Source organism: Aedes aegypti, chromosome 2, assembly GCF_002204515.2.
Source record: "Aedes aegypti strain LVP_AGWG chromosome 2, AaegL5.0 Primary Assembly, whole genome shotgun sequence".
In the NCBI taxonomy this organism is placed as follows: domain Eukaryota; kingdom Metazoa; phylum Arthropoda; class Insecta; order Diptera; family Culicidae; genus Aedes; species Aedes aegypti.
The window spans coordinates 393468991-393491402 of record NC_035108.1 but is presented as its reverse complement, the minus strand read 5'-3'; the positions used below and the strand labels follow the sequence as shown (position 1 = coordinate 393491402).

The 22412-nt window shown below is 37.5% G+C and overlaps 1 protein-coding gene across 1 annotated transcript; it reads right to left on the bottom strand.

Moving 5' to 3' along the window:
• Positions 1-16000: 16000 nt before the first annotated feature.
• Positions 16001-21696, bottom strand: LOC5570355 (amphoterin-induced protein 2). Its single transcript, XM_001653133.2, has one exon. The coding sequence runs from the start codon at positions 19306-19308 to the stop codon at positions 16861-16863; it is 2448 nt and encodes an 815-aa protein (XP_001653183.2). The 5' UTR covers positions 19309-21696; the 3' UTR covers positions 16001-16860.
• Positions 21697-22412: the final 716 nt, after the last annotated feature.

Here is a 22412-nt window from a genome sequence, read left to right as displayed (position 1 = left end):
TTTGTTTTTGTGTAGATGCTACATGTAGTAAAGTTCAAAGTTTTTTATTCATACCACCCAATGTGTGAATAAAACATCGTGAATAACTTTTGAAAAATTGTTCATACAATTTTTTGTTAAATTTGCAGTATTTCTCAAAAAAAAAATACAAAAGTTTATTTTTAAAGTTTTGAGTAAATTTGTGTTTCAAATGTCAAAATATAATTTGTATTAAAATACAGTTAAACCTCCATGAGTCGATGTTCTAATACTCGATATCGACTCATGGAACCATACTAAAAATCAAATTTCATGGTTACTATGTTGGTCCCCTCAAACAGCTTTCCATAGCATTGCTGTTCCATGACTCGATATTTCCATGAGTCGATGGTCCCTTCAATATCGACTCATGGAGGGTTGACTGTAATACCCGAAAATATTGAAATTCAGATGTATGCATTTATTGCTATTCAGTTCACAAAGTTCTAAAAATTTTTTATTCTTCAATGAGAAGTGTGTTGTGGTGGTTGTACAATGCCACCTATTCAAACTTACAGCACTATCAGGATGGTTGTTTTAAATTCTTATTTATTGAAGTATTGGTGCACTTCTTTTGAAGTATTCAACGTTTTCATCTGTATTTCTAAGAGTGAGATAGAAAATTTCTGATTCAAGCAACTCTTTCGAAGACACCAAGTTCATAACTTCTTTACTTCTCAAGATATATTATATATCTGGTAAAAACCGTGATATAAAAGTGTTTTTTCGATATTTTGCATTTTTGATTTTACAGTTTTAGAATGTTCACTCTCTCAGTTTAATCATTTCAACGTTATCTTACAGTCAAGAACATGTAAATTCATATGCGCATAATTTGATCTGCATATTTTTGCCTCTTGTTCAGTTACAATCTCCCACAGCGCAGCGGCTTGCAAAGCCATTCGATTATGTCCATCTGTGCTTCCTTAATGATTGTGCAGATATTCGGATCTTAATGTGATTATATTTTAAAATTTAGGCTAAAGGCAAGCTTAACTTATCATAAAATTCCAATTTTAATTAATATAAAAATATTTTCAGTAAGCAATAATTTTTGAGTGTACATACATAGAGCAATATATTCTTCTGCAAATATGATCAATTTGGTAATACAAATAACTGTGTATAACATTTTTGAGTAAAATTGTGATTTGCGAAAAATAAAAATTTATACGATGAATATTGTGGTTTTTCGGTTGCGTAAATATTAAGTTATTTCTGAGCTACGGTTAAACTTTGAAGTTAATCGGAGTACGAGAAGTCGAGGTCCAAGCCTTCAAACTTTACTTTTTTGTATGAAAAAACGGCCAATGCGTACTTTATTCTGGAGTAGTTTTTGATCCTTCGACCTTGACGCTTGCTCCAGCGGGGGCGGGCGGTGAGGTCAGGATCGAACATGTCAAGCGTTGGACGAGTAAAGTGAAAAAGTGCCGCGTTCGATTAGTTCTTTTTGATCCTTCAGCCTTGACGCTTGCTCCTGGGCAGTTCGTCAAAAAAGCCCGAGAAGTCGTCAGTTGCTTAACCCCTCGAGTCGCGCACCTATTTTCTCTGAGTGCTTTTATATAGCCGAGCAAACAAGTGAATTGTTGCTGCTCGCAGTGTTGCTCAGACTTATTTCCCCGAAAATAACATTTTCCGAACTACGAAGCCACGAACTACTACAACCATGCTCTATCCTCCTAAGATAGAAAAGCAAATGGTTAAGCTTGAGTACTGCACACAAAATCGATCAATTTTGATCCCAGAGAGCCACAATTCAAGTTTCGGTGAAATGAAATGAGTGAGTGAGTGAGTGCGAATCATTTCACCGAAACTTGAATTGCGGCCCACCGAGATCGAAACTGTCGGATTCCATGTGCAGCACTCAAGCCCAACCACCTCCCCCTCCATCTCAGGAATACAACGCACAGTTATAACAGTTCAAGGCTTCACAATTCGAATTTCAGGGAAATGAGTCTGGTCAACACTGCTGCTCAGTCAAGGATGGCTGATCAATTGGTGAGCTCGTTTCATGCTACTATTTCTAATCTATAAAATATGTATGGTTGTACATTTAATCGTTACAACGGTGTGACATAAATATGATTTTTCAACAAACTATGAATGGTTCGTCACTGTCAGTGTCGACATAAATTTTGATTCATGAATTATTGATGTTTAACATTTTTTTTGAATACATCCTTTTCATTTTACCTTTATTTTTGTAATTAAAAAAACTTTGAATGGTTCGACACTACAAGTGTAAGTGTTAGGTTCACTTTATTCAGCAAACTTTGGATTGTTCGCCACTGTAAGTGTCGGCATAAGAATAAGTGTGTTAGGAATGTTACATTTAGGTATTTGTTCATCAAACTTTGAATGGTTCGTCACCGTCGGCATAATTTTGCTCTACATAGAAATTGTTCATATCAAATGAAAATATTATATTTACATATAAGCATGTTTATATCTCACAAATAATTATTTATCTTGGTCTAATCACTTATCAAAGTGAATCCTGTGACTCAACGATCCTCCCCATAAACAATAATCCCTCCCAGTAACCTTGTGGAGATGCAGAGGAAAACACCAATCCTAGCCTAACTTCTAGTTGATTCTTTGTGCATTTTCACTGACTCCGGTCAATCACGGAATTGCAACCATTGATATGTGTAGTCAGTCTAAGCTAGCTGATGTCAAAAAATGAAATAATTTGATTCCACACAGCATAAAGTTCATATTATAGAAATGCATTGTTTTGAGGTAGGATAGGAAAAATGATTGGTTGAAGTTTTGTACTGTTCAATATTACATTTTAATGATTTTGGTGATTTTTGTCTTGAAATACAAAACTTGTTGCATCATGTCGCCGCCATTTGTATGAAACGCTAGCCAAAGACATTGTCTTTCGATCCTTAGCACAGCGTCACAAAATGACATTTATGCGTTTCTCAAGGATAAAATTATGTGTCTCTAGTAGATTTGGGGCTGCTGAATCTGATGCCGTTCTCAGAAATGTTCCAGCACGTCACAATTTTTAGCTACAGTTCACCAAAATTGTATAAAACACTATTTTCAGTGATGTTTACATGAAATTTAAAGCATGATTTATCGAACTATTTTGTGATCTAATCGACCATATATGCGAGATATGATGTACCCTTTTATTTTAGATATAATTTGGTTGGAATTGCACGATTAAATTTAGATTGAACCGATTTTCCAACATGATTGCATTCTCCATACAAAATTCGTTGCTCTTATATGGCAAAATACAAAATTCTCTAAACCAAATTAGACGAATGAATTGACATACAAGTTTGAAAAGTTGCATGCAAGTTGACTAAAATAGTCAAATCAACAGCCGATATCTCAAAAACTAGAGGTGTTATGATATTTTTGAAAATGGATTCAGCCATTTTGAATGGAGCAATGGATTCAGCAACTCTTAATTTAGTAAATAGCGGTATTTCGATGCTTGAGACAAAAACATGTTCCGCAGTGTTTTGCCTCTCAAAAGCTTAATAATATTTTGTTATAATGGAAAAAGAGCGAGCACAATCCACACACTTGTACCAGATTTCTGCAGATTTAAAAAAAAAAAGATTTTTGTAAAATGTTCCAAATTACTTTGAACCTATGAATTGTGGAACAGTTGTTCGGTAATTTCTTGGTGACGCATGGAGGTGTGATGTGATGAAATGTGATGGTCTGGGGGTGTTTTTCATGGGGTGGAGTAGGAAGCCTCGTGAAAATCGACGGAATAATGACGGCAGATTCCTACATTAACATCTAGCGGGAAAATCTGGAAATTTCGCTGATCCAGACGGGCCTTGAAGAACCAAGTCTTTCTTCCGGTCTTGTCGGATTAATCCGCTGGAATGGCCCCCACAAAGCCCAGACCTCAACCCCATCGAGAATTTGTGGGCGATTCTCGATGCCAAAGTTGACAAAACTGGTGTTACCAACAAAAATAATTATTTTGAAGCCATGGAGCGCGCCTGGGAAGAACTAGAACCACAACACCTACAAAACCTGTTGAAAAGCATGCCGAAGCGCCTCCAGCAAGTCCTTAAGGCCAAAGGAGGACACATTAACTATTAAATTGCTCTTTATTTTTCTTAAATCATCTTTTCTGGGGCCAAGAAAAAAGTGGGCACTTTTTTTTGTCACAATTTTTTTTTTCAATACAAATTGATTTTCTTTTTCTTTGAGTAAAATTCTTTTTTTTATCAAAATTTCGTAAGTGCAACTTTAAAGGAATATCAAAAATAAAAAATAAAAAAAGATTTAAGTGTGTTAACTTTAATTTGAACCAAATCAATGAGAGAAATTCGAAAACTGGTAAGGTGGGCACTTTATTTTGCCTATCAGTGTAAGTGTACACACATTTTAGTAGAACACCTAAAATTAGGTTTTATCTATATTGCAGTTTGTAGGAATGATGTTATGATAGATTGCAATTTTGGGATGTAATCCAAATTATGTCACGCTTGTCACGCCTTTTGTATGAGTTCTCTGAAAATAAGACTGACCACGCTTGGTCCGACCTCCTCTCCCCCTCGGAACGTGGCATAGTTTGTGTATGACCACTTCACTGGAGCAAGAAATGTATTAGGAGCCCTCAGTGAAACCTAATTGAATTAATATTTGAGGTACCACATTTCAAAAGTTCATGCAGGTGTTTTTCTGGGAAATAATTAATAGCAAAAGGGGAAAATTGAATACATAGTCTCTAATTCTATGCCCAATATCATCAGGAAAATTCTTACTGCGAGAAGATCTGGTATTTTCTGGAAATCGAACCCTTCTCGGATTTTGCTCGGTAACCGCGGACGTTAAGTATCAGTATGGTCACCTATCATCAAGTGTTGTTTGTTCTCAAAGTATCTCAACTGATCTAAAACAATGCACTCATTGAGGTGCTGAGGTATTAGCTTCGTTGTTTGGAATATCAAGTTTTGTTGTTAATTATATGTTTTGTTTTATTTAATAGTGTAATAAAGAGACTTTCGGCCCTGAACTGATCCATCTAAACCAGTTCTATTTTAAGGACACAACACGTGTAAACTGCGTACGCTCAACCTTGCGATCTTTGACCGCAAGGACAAAACTAGGTTAAATAAACAACCCCAGAAGAGCGAAAAATTTCATGACTGATTAACAGACCACGCAAAAATAGTTTTTATTGCCTCTAAATCAATACGATTTCAATACGGGTTTCCTCCCTAAATACTGGCTTTGGTCGGTTCACGATGGCTTGGCACTAAAGGAACCCGCAGTTGAAATATGATTGCGGGTATTACTTATTTACACTACACAAATACGATTGCGTGAGAAGCGAACAGTCTGCATAGTGGCCCTCTAATGTAAATTATGATTTCCCAATTTGATGATGATGGATTGGATGTCATTATTGAATTAGGCTGTATAGTGTCCAACGTTGGAGGCGGGATGACACAGTCTGCATCTCAAACGGTCATCGAGGTGGTTCAACAAAAAGGGTTCAAGATACAGCAAGGCAAGTTGAAACGGATGAGACAATTTCAATTGCTACTTACTGTCGTCGGTGGAGAGAATGGGTGAACAATTCATTATTGTTAAATTCACCTCGATGATCCTTAGAACTGCATTTGTACTGGTTTTGTGTTCTATAACTCGTTACCTCCCTAACTCGATAGTCCCTTCAATATTGAGTTATGCAGTTAACTGTATTTTCAATTTGATATTGGTTAATTTACAGTTTTAAAGCTTTTGTGATAATAGACCTTCATTTATGCGTATATTTCCAATTTCTTAATAAATGGATGCAATAGGTCAACAGTATGGATAAAAATCAGATATCAACTGCGTTGTACTAAATTGACTTGAAGCTTCTAAAAATTGATTTTAAAAAGCCCTGTCTTGTTCCAATTATGGCAGTAGTGTTCCTATCAAGTGACATAAAAGTGTATCAATTATGGACTATCCAATATTTACATGAAAGGAATTCACATGCCATCCAGAGCGAATGATAATGCAATGCTAATAAGTAATGGAATTATTGCTTATAACATTTTTCAGAAATTTTGAGTAAAACAGATAGTAAATCAATTTATCGCAATGAGTTCATGGGAGCAAATAAATTTTCGAAAGGAAGTCGAAATGTAGTGAAAATCCAAAATATGATATAAAATAGCATTAATGAACTTGAGTACCGGTGGGGCTACCCTCTCTACCATGAAAATAGCAGCTACCGCTTGCGAACGTTTTTGACGAATGAAAAATCATTACTATCATTATCATCATAAAATTTGAAGACAATGCCTTACCAAATCGTCCCGTCCCGGGCTCTCATAAATTCTTTGTATCAGTTAAATTTAATTGCTCATCAGCTTAATTTCTTAATTTGTTCTCACTAGGGAACAAACATTAATCGATTGAATCAGTTTTACTGGATGCAAACATATATTTCATAACGGGTGTCCTATAGCAAACTGCTAAGAAGGTGACCTATATGTAAGGCAAAATTTTCAAATGTTCATTCTGTGAACCTTATTGCACGAATGGCTTAGTTAACATCAAAAACAAATAGGTTTATCATTCCTGTGAGTAAAAACCCTTATTTTATAGTGAAACAATACGAAAAATCTCTTCTTGTTCTTACCATTGCCATAATTGGTACATCTACCCTACATGAATTCCTCAAGTGATGTAGTTAACGAGAACATTGAAAAAAATTTAAACATCAGTTTGTTTGTGGGCTTCGTGGCCATGCGGTTAGTGTTACCAAGCATTTATCCGCATCGAGTCAAGGATGGTGGGTTCGATTCCCGCTTCAGTCCGGAAAATATTTCGACTGTGCCACTGGTCGTTGCATGCTGGTTCTTTGTCTAGCGTGGTGCTTCCTTCAAAGGGCAAATCGTTCACTGGAAGTATTAACGTGTAGGTGTCTTGTTCTGGAGGAATCTGGGTTTGACTCTCGATCGGTCCTGGTTTTCTTATAATACCATTTTCTTTGACTTCCCTGAATGTAGAGTAAAGCGACTATAAATGTCCCGCGAAACGCGGGACACCCTGTCAAATCTCGTTCCCAATCAAACATTTTCCATGTTGGATATGTATTCTACAATCATTTTAGGCCTAAAACATGATCCAAATGCTATTTTCAGTCAAAAAAAAAAGATTTGACGCTGTAATATCAATTTGAAAATTGCGCTGTCCCGCGAAACGCGGGACGTCTGGTCACTTTAATGTAGAGTATCTCATTGATCTTGCTGCATGATATGCGAATGCGAAACCGGAAACTTTGGCAAAGAAAGCTCTCAGCAATTGACTGTCAGATACGAAACAAATCTAGTTGTTAACTGTAGAGTAAGGAGTCCCAAAACTTCATTTTGTCAGAAAAATTATGATGCCCAACCTCCAAATGGTAAGTAATGATGATCTATCAAACTTTTGTATAGGGGAAACTCTGAGAAATTTTGTCGCGTCGATTTAAAAAAAATCCTATTTTAGTGAGTATCATCAATAAAATATTCCTATTTCAGCAAAATTTCATGAAACCCATTATTTTTATACATTTTCTGGAGCGAGTCTCAACTATCACGAAAAATCATTCACTGTGTGCTCTGCACGAATGCTTTACGCGCTGTTTTTTAATATGTGAAAACTAGGCTTTTTTCAATATTTTTTTATATAATCAAAAGTGGATATCAAACGTAATGCTAGTTTTATTCTAAACCTTTTAAAAGATGGGAAATTTCAAAGAAAAACTAAGCTGAAGGCATCATAGTCATAATTTGATGCTTATTGGAGTTATTCAATTTGTACTGAGTGCAAAAATGTACCTTTTCAACGCAGAATATCATGCAAATATGATCGAAAGTGATACCGAAGAAAGTCAAGTGACGCATCATATTTGACATATAATTGTTGTCATATTTTGTGCAACAGTATTGATATGTTGTTAACGAAAAATCACTACACATCATTATGGATCGAACAAAATCATAAAAAAAAATCACAAACTCCGTAAGATAAGCGCAAAATGAAGTGCAACATTCCACAATAAATATTTGTTTGATTGTTTGTTTTTTTTTTTACTTGAGCGTCTACACAGCTAATTCGGATTACCGACCCCAGTAAAATTTTACTAAGTTTTGGAACTACGGATTTTTCGATAATTTTTACAATTACCGAAAAAAACCCAGTAAATCAAACTATGTTTTGATTGTTGGAAATAACTGTTTTAGTCAGTAAAATTGTAGAGCGTTTTTACTGGATCCATCCTTATTATGCATTCCTCGTAAGAAAACATCTACGGTATGCTCATTTCTCAGTGGAAGTTATCGAAAAATGTGTGACAGAATCATTATTGATTGATTGGTTTGCATACAAGAGGCAAACTCAATTGGTCGCCGTTAAGTTAGAGGGGACCAAGTACAAAACTTGGTAAAAATGGTTTATTCTCTCATTAGATGCAAAATTACCTTACCTACGTTACACTTTGATCAGATTTGAAGAATACTGTAAACTGCAAGAGATATGTAATAAATTTACTTTGGATGATCAATAAAAATCGATAAAAGTATGCAGTCAGAGTGGACCAAGTGCTTATTACCATAACAGCGAAAATGATCAGCGCGCTGAGAAAAGCGAGGAAATGAAAAACATTTCAGGAGATTTGTCAGATTTTTCGACATCGAATCATTCTTCTACTTATCCACCAATAGAAATTAATAAATATTACTTAATTCGATGCATTTGATTTTGATTTTTGACCATATACCATATTCGGATGGGTGCTCAGAAATTGCAACAAATTCTGTGCAGACAGAGCGGACCAAGTGTTGAAAAGCAATAAAATGATTGATTATTGCATTTAAAAAAAAAACAAACACCATACAGTGAACCTTCAACATATTGGCTATAATTTTGCTGAACAAAGTTGTGTCAAAATATTTACTTATTTTTAGTTGTAACAGTTTCAAAATTTATTGTCTTAAACGGTCTTTTGCCCAACCGGTGTGGCAAAAGGCACACTTTACACCAGCCGTAAACTTAAGTTTGCCGAAAAATACACACTAAATTTTCATCAAAAAATTGCCCAAAACCGGGTTAATTGTAATGTACTCAAAAATAGCAGTTTTTCGCAAAACTAAGTGGAAATGTTAAATTTTGGTGACAGTTTTCACACGATTGGACAAATTTAACTAAATTTGAAGATTTTATGTGAATTCTAGGCAATTTGCAAATTTGTCTGTGATTTTATACATGGATCGAACTTTTGCCCCGCTGATTCGAACTTTTGCCCTACCATGAGCCAAAAATTGTGTTCAAGCATTTATGAAAAAAACTAATACACCTCAAAGCAACCTTATGATAGGCCAAGAAACGCCCTTACATAAAATAATGAAAAAGATTTTATCTTGAATTAGTTCCATGCAACGAAATGTTGACCAAAAATTACAATATTCACGTCGATAAACAAAAAACAAATAGCCATAACTTTTCCAAATCTCAATCAAAGTCTCTTACTTGAATAGCATTTGAACCACCATGACGTTTATAAGATTTGTTTTGTATTTAGCTAGAAATCTTAAAAAGAAACTCTAACCCCTCTCGAACTTTTGCCCCACATTACTCTACACATTTAAAAACAAAAACGATTTCATACAAGAACTGAAATTATTTCTAATTATTTCAAAATTTCAAAATCATTACACTTCAGTTTAACTATATTATCAATCAGTTCATCTTGTTTGTTAATGTCATGTTAATTGTTTTATACGAAACATTTTCATTGAAAATACTCTCATGTGGAACGGTTCGCTTTCGTACTGTTTGCATTACTATGGACCGTTCGGAAATAATTATACAGCTACTTTTAGACAGCAAAGAGAGTTCACAGTGAGGCTACTACTTGTATTTACAAAAAAATGTAGCAAATGCTTCCACATTAAGAAAAAATATGCTAGATCAAGGTATTTTTTTTTCGGCAGTCATGTAATGAAAACGTTGCACTTGTTTATATTAATTTCAAATTAATCCACTTCATCATTCATAGCTATCGCATTGATAATTTCGATGTGTAAGTGTGAAATTGCTAAGACAGAAAAATTATCATAAAACTGAAAATTGTACATCTAGTGAGTGGAAAAGCTGAAAAGCGCAGACTGAATTATAAACAATTCAACTGTCGCGGAAAATATTGTGTTCACCGCACTTCCTTGATATTTTGAAGGCTTTTCTTAACCGTAACAGAAACAAAGGCATCATCGATCAATATTGCAACTTCTATGGTTTTCAGCGAAACATTTCAACCAAATTGTTATACAAAAACCATGTTAAGTGGATATCCTTTTATTGTTCCAGTGATGTTAGATACAATCATACCAGATAGTGAAACAAAAATTGTCAAGTTTACGATTTCGTTACAAGCCACAACGATGGAAAAATGAAAGAGAATTTATATTTTTTAATTTTACTATTCTCGCATGAAAAATATTGTTTAAAATAATAAAAATATATTATTGTGGTATTCAAAAGCAATTGTGGACTGATTGAGGTGTTGAACAAGCACTTACAAGTTTATTATCTAATAATGCTTAATACATGAGCCAATTATCAGTTTGGTGAAGAATATGCATGAGATATTACTTCAAGTGGTTTATGTCTTATAACATTATCTGGTATGGAATATCTCAGCTTGGTTTTCGGCAGCAATTTCCTTCTCCTACGGTCCATACATAAATATCAAATTTCAAGTTATTTTATTTGGCTATAAAAAATACCCTGAAGGGTTCATAGATAGTATCTACTACGAAGACAAGTATTGGTAGGCCATTGAAGGCATACAAACTATTATAACACGCGTCAAAAGTAACAGTTGTTAAAGTAGCTAAATAAGTGATTTTTGTCGTATATATTCAACATTTTTACGACTTCCTATGGAGAGGGTTGAATCCTGTTTTCTAATCGAAATCTGAATGAGAGAATGTAGGGAAAGTATATTTGATGGGACTTGGAATGAGTTATGAAATTATTTCATGCAATTTCGATAAACGATTAAAAAAGTCCACCGAGTTTCGCTCCAAATCATGTACAAACTTATTTATTAGGATGCCCTAGAAGAGGTCTGAAAGATACAGCTGCAACTATCTGGAGCTCTTTGAGATTTTTGACTATTTATTATTAATTTATTAAAATATGTTACAGAAAATCTTGTAATCCTCTGTGATCAGGGCTCATTCATTGCAAGTTTATGTTTAAAATAATATATTTTAAATGTGGTTCTCAAGAATTTATTTATATTTCATATTTACCCCTCTAAGGGCTGATTTCTTCACCTTTGCTTAAGCCGTAAACCACGTTTACCCATATGATTAAAATAGGATTAAGGCCTTAGCGGGGGTGAAGAAATCGGCCCTAATCATCCATTTATTTTCGATCTAAAAATCATTTCCAGTTATCTAAAATCGTTCTTAACACGTTTTGGGCAATGATTTATATTTATTCGCAAATCAATGACTTTTGGTTCTTGATTTTTGTAATTTTTATTTTTGAACATCCCTAAACTTTTTCATTTTTTCCTGAAGCCTCTTCTAGTTACTGATTTTTAGCAATAATAGAAATTCAAATTTTTACCGTACTTTTGAATATAATATTATTATTTTTTTTATTTTTTTCTGCTTTGTTATTTTTTGTGTAATTAACGGAAAAACTTTTGTGAAGTTGTTTTAATACCTTCAAGCTCTACTTCTGTGATAGGTTGATCATAGAAAGATATTAAAGGTACGATTTTTTATATTACATGCCCAGGCATTTGTAGGTAATATAAGAATACAATTTTCAAACATTTATAAAGAATACAAAAAAGTTTCAGAAGTCATAAAACACTTTTCTTATATGCGTGTTATGAGTTAAGGTTTGAGCCAAAAATAAAATCATTTTGATTTCCGAGCTACGAAAAAAATCATAAAATTGCAGTGTTCTCCGTCTAAAGGCGGGGTTGGATATAAGAGGGTTAAAACTGAAAAAAATGCGATTTTAATTCGTCAAAGGTGACATATTTGCAAAAAGCTTCTTGTATAATAATGAGCAATTTAAGTGCAACTTGCAAGGTTTGCAAGGGAAATTATTAAATTGGGGCTCGATGCAGAATTGCGTATAAACGTATATCATATGTCATTTATGAAGATGGTCATGGTCTTTTGACGAAGAAACATTCTTCATTTCCATTCCAAGGTGCTGAAATGGCTTGACCTTCTAATTTTGATTTTGTCTCGCAGTCATAAAATATGAAATTTCAACTAAATTGAGTTTTAGTACAATTTCAATAAAGTATAAGTGATACATAATAGACATTGTATATTGTATAAAATTAAAATATAATTGAATCCTTAAACCATTTTCAGTAGCTTAGGCCTCCTCCTCCTAAAAAAGAGTCAATTTTTCTTAATATTTTTGCTGTATAAGATTATTTTTTTTTACTTAATGAAATATTTTCGCAAAAGTGAATAATGCTCAAAGTATTCCCGCTGTGTCAATTTGTGTCCCAATTATTTTTTTTTTTTGGTTAAGAGAGACTTTACCCAGAAGGGGCATTTGTCTCTAGTCCCTATTAATCCGAATTGTTAAACAAAATGTAGAGCCTTCAATTATGTATTAATCAATTTTAAACTTTAGCTATTGTTTTGGCACACTCACGTCTTCGTCCAAAGGTGTGTCTTTATTGAAAATATATCTTTAGTTACATTTGAAGCAAGATTATCCAAAATATATACAGAAATCCCTTCATCATTCTCGAGCAGTTTCTGCTTAATTGATAATCGTATATGTTTAACTCTATGTGAACAGTTAATAACAAAATTTCTTACAAAACTCCGGCAACATTGTAGTAAACCTTCAAGTAAATTTGTAATGCATTCTCAAGACCTTTCTTGTTTGCACTGAAAGCTATCAATTGGTTACTCATTGGAGGTGAGCAATTGAATAAATTTTAATATCAACCTTCATCCAGCCAACATGCTTTTGCATGCTGAAAATTACATTAAAACCTGAACAACTTCTTTGTTTCCTTATGGATTTTGCTGAAATATTCAGAAGTTCCCGAAAAACTAGTTTAAGATCTGAAAGTTTTGGAAATATGGTTCAGCTGGTTCCGGAGTTATTCCTGATTGTCTTGGGGTTTCAAAATTGGCCACATCATCCCCTCAACGTATATCTCAGGATCCTGATGGTGTTTTCGGCAAAGTTGTTCAGTAGAACAAGGGCTATCTGGCAGTGAAAAATCTGTTTGGGAATGCGTCCGCTAAGTGGCGCTAGTAACATTTTTTTTTCTAAAATTTTGTATAACTCAAGATTTTGTTGAGCTAGAAAGTTGTTGTTTTCGGCAATGTAGTTGTGTAGAAGTTGGGATTTTTATCGGTAAAAAAAGGATGGGCATCTAATTTTTCCGAAAGAAGTGCACTTTGCGAAAGAGGACCACGTGATTATTGAGCTGAAATCGATTTTTTTTTTCGATCTTTATTAACGAGAATTTTAACCCTGGGCTAGTTCATCTCGGGACCAACGGCTTTACTTCCCTTCCGAAGGAAGTCGTCACTTTAACTCTTACGTTATAAATGACTATGTCGGGGATGGGATTCGATCCCAGGTCCTCGGCGTGAGAGGCGTCTGTTCTAACCCTTACACCAGGTCCGTCCCAGCTGAAATCGAATTCAGGTTAACTTCTGCGTTCATGAGTCCTCTCATGGCGTAGTGGTAACGCGCCCTGACTAGAGATCAGGGAGTCGTGAGTTCGATTTTCACTGAGAAGACGTGTAACTTTTTCGCAAATCTTCACATCAAATTGTCCATCTAATACAATTGCAAATTATATGCAATGTTTAGCTTTTCGGTAGTTATTAAAAAAAAGTTTGTTGCAAACGAGGACGATGTAATACTTGCTATATAGCATATGAGTCTCATATGAGTCATAAATGTAACAAAACATCGCAAAGAAATTACGCGTATACTATGTGTATTTCTATATGTCAGTTGAACCGTTAATAAGTTGATTGTATTTCTGTCACCGGTTTCTTACTACGTTTGTTTGTTGGAATTGAATTGAAATTCACAAAAACGTCCATCGTTAAACCAATTTTGTGTTTTTATTTGCATTGAAGCATTTTTGCTAAACACTGTAAGCCATAACGTGTAAGAATAAGATAACATACGTTATTAATGAATCAAGCAAAGTTCCTAGAAAACCTAAAATTTTAATTGAATACATCAAGTATTTGATTCAGTTATCGGTTAGCTAAACACTTATATAACTAAGGAGTTTTGCAAAAGTCTACAATACAATTAAAAACATCAAATCCTGTAGTCCTCTGACAGATGATTTGTTAAAAAGTATTGGAAAATGTCTTGCAGGGGTTTGACAAATTATTTGATTTATTATGATTTTGCGTAAAGCAAATATAATACTCAAGCTATCTTGTATTTTTTTAAAGAATTTAGCCACGAGTCCTTTGAGTAGCCATTGCAGAATTTTAACAAGATTTCTTAACAAATTTTATGTAAACTTCGGTTCATCTGCAGTTGAACGCCTCAATATTTATCTGCAAAGCAAAACATAAATTAATATTAGTCTATGTATATTTTGTCTATGTATTAGAAATAGGACGTAAGTAATATCGATCACGTCCATTTTACACGAATATCCCACGCAATGCACTAGATCAAGATTCAAATCCCATGCAAAAATTTAAAATCTTTTTAGTAAATTTTTAATGTTTATATAAAATTAACTGCAAAAGCTATTTCAAAACTTTTCAATATATGTTGATAGACTTTTGATGGGCTAAATTATAGACATATTATTTCGATTTATATATATTTTTCTCAATATTCTGCTGATTCTATAGTTAATTAAAAGTCTAACCCTGTAACAGAATTTACTTAAAATTTGTTTGGAATTTTTTAGAAGCATTTGAAAATTTACTATGGTTAAAATTTGGCGCTTCACGCATAAGGTCAACTGTAGTAATAACCTTCGTAGTCGCGAATAACTGTGGCAGTGCTCATAAGAGTAATAAGCTGAGAAGCAGGCTCTGTCTCAGTGGGTACGTAACGCAAGAAAAAAGAAGGTTAGGTGCTATCATCCACCTTACGCACACCCAAATTTCCTAAAGCTATCGGCCAATCGATGCAGGTGAAAAGTTTATGTTATGTCTCAGCCACATAGAAAAACCAGCAAATATCCCATTATAAACTGGTGAAAAATTGCAGTAGGATGAAAGTGAGTGGCAGCATATTATAGGAGACTTGATATACCTTTATCTTTAGCAAATGAGCAGGGTGAGTATTATTTGCTTAACAACCCTGACTAGGAGAGTATACAAAATGGTGCTTTCCTGAAGACTCTATACTTCATGTCACTTTCAGATCCGATTCAAAATGTTAAGTGTTAAATCGTATTTAAATTCACTAGCAATGCATAACAACTCACCGTTCAGAATGCTTCAACTTATCGATGATTCTCTTCCATGGAACCACTCAGGAATCCTTCGACCATTCAGCACCGCCATAGTTTGCTACCAGACAACCTTCAGCTCGAGTTTTTCCTCCGGCTTAGCAGAAAGCATCCTTTGGCCTTTCGTGTCTGGATTGGTTCAACAGGAAAACACTACCTTCACCACCATCACCACAACAATAACCATTGATTTCCATGACCATACCTCGTTTCCATCCCACCGGAGGCACTGGAAAATCTACTCACCGACCATTGCTGAGTACCGACATAAAGTAGCATCGATTGAATGCGAGCGAGGAAAACTAAAACAAGGCAAATTTAAAACAAGAACTGCAATGGAACGGAAAGCCACCTAGCCAGCAATCAGACGCCCACTGGCCCCTTTCCAAGGCGGACGCAATCGACCAACCAATCCAACCGAAAGGAATACGCTTTCTTTGTAGTGCAACCGCCATCGGGGTGGAAATGAACGGAAATAAATAAAACAAAACCAAAGGATAGCATTTTCAATTTCTTTTACTTTTGTATTTTTTTTTGCTTTATTTCTCTTTCCTTCCTAAAAGAGCGTTTACTAAGGTATGTAGGTTTTTCGCTCCGTACTAGCATTCCCTCTCTTTTTCACAATTGTTTACTGTTTTACATCATTTGCTTGCTTTTCTTGCGAGATCCACCGAAGAACCCAGGAGAAAATTCTTCATTGCATGTCAAAGTCTTTGGTTTCAACTTTCCTCCGGATGTTTTCTTCGTATTTCTTTTTCGTTTTTTAATTTTAATTAACTTTTTACAGGTTTTCCTTTTTTTCCTTTTTCATATATAAAACTAGCCTAGATTTTTTTTTCTGTTTTCCCTCGATTTTTTCCAATTTAACCATTTATATACTTTTTTATTTTTTCATTTTTTCTTGGATGTGTATATATAATTTATTCATTCGCTATAATTATATAAACTAGTTTTCATTTCTGTACACCTATTTAATTACCGTCTGTTTTAATTAAATTACAAGTCTTTTTCATTTTCAGGAGAGGATGACCTTTGAGAGGGCTTCCTTCGTTCGCCCTTTTTACATAATCCTTCTGAATGCGAGCCTCGAGATTCGTACGTACACTTGCGTTTGTCTTCAGACAACATCTCATGTTTTGTGTTTACAACATTTACTAGTTATACTCAGTCGACAACCCCGATAAGGAAAACTTGGTGAAAACTTTGCTCGCTGCTCAGCCTTGTGTTTCCAACCAGGGAATTTTTAATCAAACAACCGCGCGCTCGTGTGAGTGAAAAATGTATACAAAATAAACAATAAACTCTCTTTTCAATCGTTCGTTCATATCACACGCTTAAAAACGAAAACTTTAAAAAATTGACTACACATCAGTACCGCATCCTTCCTGGTAGCCCTCGTCTGGGGAGTTCCGACTATTGGATAATGCACGTTTCAAGGCCGTCACTGGTGGCAGCACCGGTACGCCGCCTTTTTGCCACACTCGGAGCGTCTTCGCGTTCATCGGCATGCTCCCGGTGCTGCCATGATGTGCCGGCTGTATACTGCTGAGTTTGTTGTGCAACTGCTCGGCTCCCGGAACGATCGGCAGTCCGTAGTCAGAAGGATATCCACCGCCGCTGGTAGCGTTGGAACCACCGATAGTGGCAGCTGTGGGGATTCCTCCTACTGCACCTGCCACACTGGACCCACTGCTGCTTCCTCCTCCGCCGATGGTTCCACTGCCACCAAAGTGCGTCCGCGGAAACGTCCGACTCAGATAGTCCACCGATGAAGTTTCGTCGTCCAAGTTCATCATATTGTTATTAGCACCAATGATGGGAATCTTGTCCGAATATGCTGTGTAGCCTCCGCTAGCAATCGTGGGACCGGAAGCTCGCGCTAGCAGCATATCACTAGTTTGCTCCAGAGCTGACGTAAGATTGGAGCTGTGCGTTTCCCAAAGACCGGACGGATACAGTGAATCACAGCCAGCTCGACTGTATTCGCCACTGCCAGGTCGCTCGATGGGGTCCATCAACGAAAGAGTATTGAGCGCACTAACTACGTTGGCCGAAAGAGATGCATTTGCGGCACTGTTGATGGCGGTAGTGTTGTCGAGCAGTCCCGGCCCTCCACCAGAATTGGCCAGATCGCTAATACTGCCGAGGCGTTTCGTGTCGTTGATCAAATCTGGGTTATTCCCAGCGGACGAATGTGTTGGCGACACGAAACAGTTTCCGGAAGCGATCAAACTGCCACCGGCGTCGTAATGGGACGTCGAGTAGGGCAGATCAGTCAACCGAGGAGGTTTCTGCACTGGATTGGCGCACTTTAGATCGCCGGAGTTTTTTCGATCTGGAGAATGGACATCATTAATAGGTGTGCTCACCTTGCCATTTACATTACTAGAAGGACTTACAGAAGTGATCACCTCGACCTGATTCGGAGTTTTCGTGTCCGGCATCGGTATTCGCCGCAGCCGTACCAACAGGAATAGTATAATCAACAGTATGAATAATATCAGGATCACCAAGGCTGCACTCAGGCCAATAATTTGCTTATTTTCGATCGCGAAGCCAATATCGCGCACTACCACATGCAGGGTAAAGTTTGCTTCGGCAGTTCCGGCTCGGTTCTCTACTACACAATAAAACTCATTTGAGTCCGTTTCTTGGGCGTTGGTTAGTACCAGACGGCTACGCTTTTCAAAGTTACCTTGCTCGTATACGTATACTCTCTGATGAGAGCTGAACTGCGAATTGTTATGCAGCAGCTTTCCGTTCCAGTACCAATTGACGTTGGCAGATGGAACGGCACTAGTTCTGCACTCGATGCTTGCATTTTCACCGGAAAAAGCTTGAATATATCTTCGAACTGGAAGCATCTCCGGTTTGCAAGCAAAATCATCTACCTGGAGTTCGTAGAATGATTTTCCAATGATACGTTCAGGTCCTCCTGCGCACACTGGAGGAATTGTGTAAGGGATCTTATTTTCAGTCAGCCAAACCTTGGCTGCTCGTAATCTACAGTCACAAACCCACGGATTTTCGTGTAGCTCAACTCCGTGGAGTTTATTCAGTGTTTCGATTGTTTTAGGCCGTAGTTCTGATAACTGATTACCGTTGAGTTTGAGTGCGTGAAGTGAGGTCAGCCCTTCAAATGCTTGCGGTGCGATGGTTTGAATCTCACAGTATGCCAGGTCCAGCTTGGTAAGGCTGGTAACGTTTCTAAAAGCGTGCGATTCGATTTTCTGTATGTGATTCCGAGCAAGCGTTAGATCTCTGAGTGATGGTATGAATTGAAATGCTGCCGTGGGAACTGCCGTAAGCAGGTTGAGTGACAGATCCACTTCAACCAGATTTGTCAACCCAGCGAAAGCACCATCGTCAATCTGCCCGATGCGACAATTTCGCAAGAACAGTTTTTGGAGATTTAGCAGATTTGCTTTGCTAAAAACTTCCTTGGGCAGAATCTGCAGATTGTTGCCGGACATATCGAGTACCTGCGTGGTGTGGTCAATATGGGTTGGAATGAAAATTAGTTGCTTATCGATACATTCTACCGCCTGTTTTCCGCCTTTCCACTTGCATTGGCACACTGCTGGACAACTTCGTTCGGCACCCGTCCGGACAATGCATGTGGTCAGCAGAATCAGTACCACCGCAAAAGCACCACTTGAGATGATGGACGAGATTGAGGATGTTGATGTTTTCGTACGATGAGAGTGCGATTTCGTCCGGCCTGTGCTAATGATGTCCGGCTGTGGTGCCATAGTCGTCGATTTACTCCTGCTAGAAGTGCTGCAGTGCCACCGTCGTTGTGTGGTCATGATTTGCGTTTGTGACCGAGCTTCTTCGTTGTTGATGATGACGAATAAAGAGATCACCGGGGTGTTTGATGTGTTACGGTTTTTGCTGTTGTTGTTCTTTAGTGGTTCGACTGGACGATGCTATTCGGTGCATATGAACTGAATTGAGCTTTCAGTTTTTTGGGGATGAGGTTAGTCAGTACCGACAGATTGTGCCAAATGCTAGTAGCATGGGATGTGCCACCATCAATCTCGATTTTGCTGTTGGTTCTCGTGACAAGGGAGGCACTATCATAGTCTGCCCTCCAACTCGTACGCAACGACTAACGATGATGCAAAGCAAAGACTTTCATCTGTGTTTGCTTTGCGTGTCGGTGGTCTCCGGTCGTCCTTATCGCAGTTATCCAAAGGAATTAGGCGAGTTTCCTTCGTTCTGCAGGCACCGGATTCGAGCGAGTAAAAAGGATTTTTGGATTTAGTCAGCTGCCAGCTCTCGTCTCCACCATTCACTGACAAGGGATTGAAGGTACGTGATCTAGATAATCGGTCTCAGAGCATGATAATTGTGCACAATGCCCTTGGTCGTTCTGTCCTTTGAACGCGACGAGGATTACAAATTATTAAGCTTATTACCAGGAGGATTATATAATTTTCGCCTTTGATCGTTTAGTTCGTCCAGTTGGTAACATCGGCCGCACAACGTTAACACTCACGATGGTCTCACAAACGTTCCGTTCGTTCCACGTAGACTCTTCTTGTTCTTCTTCTCTGTCTTATTTCTCGACAGGGTTTATGATCCAGTTTATCGACGTAACCTTCTTAATCACATTTAATCCGAGGGGGCGGTCTATGTTGGAGCTGCTCCGAAGCACTGATTTAAGGTTTAAGACTTTTCATATCGTTCTTTCTATACGGAGTCCGTTGTTTCACTATCCACAGGCCTGATCAGAGCGCACATTTTTCATTAGAGTGGGTGTTCTTTATCCTTCTTTCGTTTCTTTTTAACGAACACTAGTAATTTTCGCTTTTCCACCTCATTTGCTTAGTCGTCTAGGTTTTCATTCGGCTATCCCGTCTCACATAATTGATTTTGCTCGGAACAATTTCCCCACGGTCTTTACCTCCCACACTAGGAAATACGGATTAACCATGAACACTTTACTACACGACAAAACGGTGGCCCTCTTCAATAACTGGGTATTATTCTGATGCACTGTGTTCACCTTTCTTCGGCTGTTTTGCGTGTATCCAATCTTTTCACACCCATTCACAACGGAGAGGCAAAAATCATAAAAAATCAATTTGATTCATAAATCTATTTTTTATTCACTGGTAATAAATCCAATTTAATCCTTGTTATGTGTGTGCCTCATACGAAAATTTATTACGTAATACGTTCGGGAGGCGGCTCGGCTGTGAGATCCTCGCGCAAACGGTTTAATGGTCAGCAACTCCGTCTCTCCTGGATCACACACCACTATGTTTATATGCGTGAGAACGTTTGGCCAATTGTTTCTGGCCAACCACAAAAGCACCGAAAAAACTACTCGGAAATTGAATATTTCATAATCCTTTTTTGCGGTTGGTTTTGGTTCTTGCTTTTCGGGTTTCCTTCCTATCTTTTAATCCCAAAACGGGCAGACGACACGGGCTACACCATTCATCTATTTGTTTTTACGATACGATACTCGCACGGTACAATGTTTACACGAGTCCATTCGCAAATCCTTGCGGTCATCCCCGCTGCCCATACACTTCACTAAGCCACCGACTTCTTCTCTCACGGTGTTTTTCCGATGCTAGGCTAGAGGAAAGCACTTAATCTCAGGCGGTTTGCTTTCTTCCAGCTTCCGTTCCGAAATTGGCTTTTGAAATCTTAATTCACCACCAATTTCTCTCTCTCTGAAAAACGATAATTATGAACTTCCGCTCTACAGCACTCGAGACCAGACGAAATTTGAGGGCATTCCCACTTTATTCTCGTATCTTCACAGTGCCAGCATTTCTTCGGCGGCTTCTTCGTGTGCATTAACGCGTTCCTACAACTGCGATTGATTTTTCCTCTCTTTACTCCTCATCATTGCCGCCTTCCCACTGATTCTCCATTCACTGCTTCTGCAGCCTACTTGCGTGTCGATATTAATGTTCGTGTTCCGCTGTGTTCTATCGAAGCGAGTTCAACACTTTGCACACCAATTCACTTCCTCCCCTTGGGCGAGAAATGAAAATTTGGATGGGTCAAAATTACTTCCTTCTGTTATTAGGTTTCACCTTTTCACTCTTTTCATTGGATGCTTCTCAGGCTTTCTGCTAGCCATACACTATACCGAGAGATAAAAACGCCACACATGGGATGACAAGCACGTCCGAAGCACACGGTAAACAAGCATTGACTGAATCTTCGTCAGCACGCAAAACACACGAGCCTTGCGTACTAGTACCTAAAACGAAGCTGCAAATCAATTTCCAGTCGGAGCATTGTACACCGCAGAGAGAATACAAAATGCCCTTCTCTCACAGTAAGCGCCTTCACCGAGCGCAGCCTTAATTATTGATTTGCTGCCTATCCGGCTACCCTGAAAAGCGTAGATCCTCAATTATCTCCGCATGGTGCCTCCAACTTTCTCCCGCTCTCGCAACAAATTTGCTCACCTCTCTCACCTGAACAGGGTGCCACCGGTGTCGGAGTTCACCCGAACTCAATACACACAAATCAACTTCGTATCAGCCATGCGCATCTGCAGAACCGTGTTCTGGATTCTCTCAAAGCAGGAAACGGCTTTGCAAAGTATTGTTCTACTCTCGCTCTTGTTTCCATATCCGTGCCTGCTGTCGGAGTTGCGTCGGATCAAAACAAAAAATCCTTCTTCATTCAGCCGTGCTTACCATCACCACCAGACGCTTCCATTTTTTTATGTCTACTGGTTATTGCGGCGGCTGCGGAAGAGCCGATTTGTGCTGAATCAACATACGAAACTGCAAAACAACATATCCCATGCGTGTTGATGAAGATGAAGCAAAAAAAAAGGGAACTGGGAAGCATGTGGGGATCCATCGAATTAGGAACCCAACAATAACAACATCAACCGTTTGGCAGGCCAGCGCACATCTGCCCCGGTTTGGTA

Bases quoted from the DNA above. Each gene is read 5' to 3' on its own strand.
- LOC5570355 (XM_001653133.2), bottom strand. From the start codon at position 19,308: ATGACCACACAACGACGGTGGCACTGCAGCACTTCTAGCAGGAGTAAA.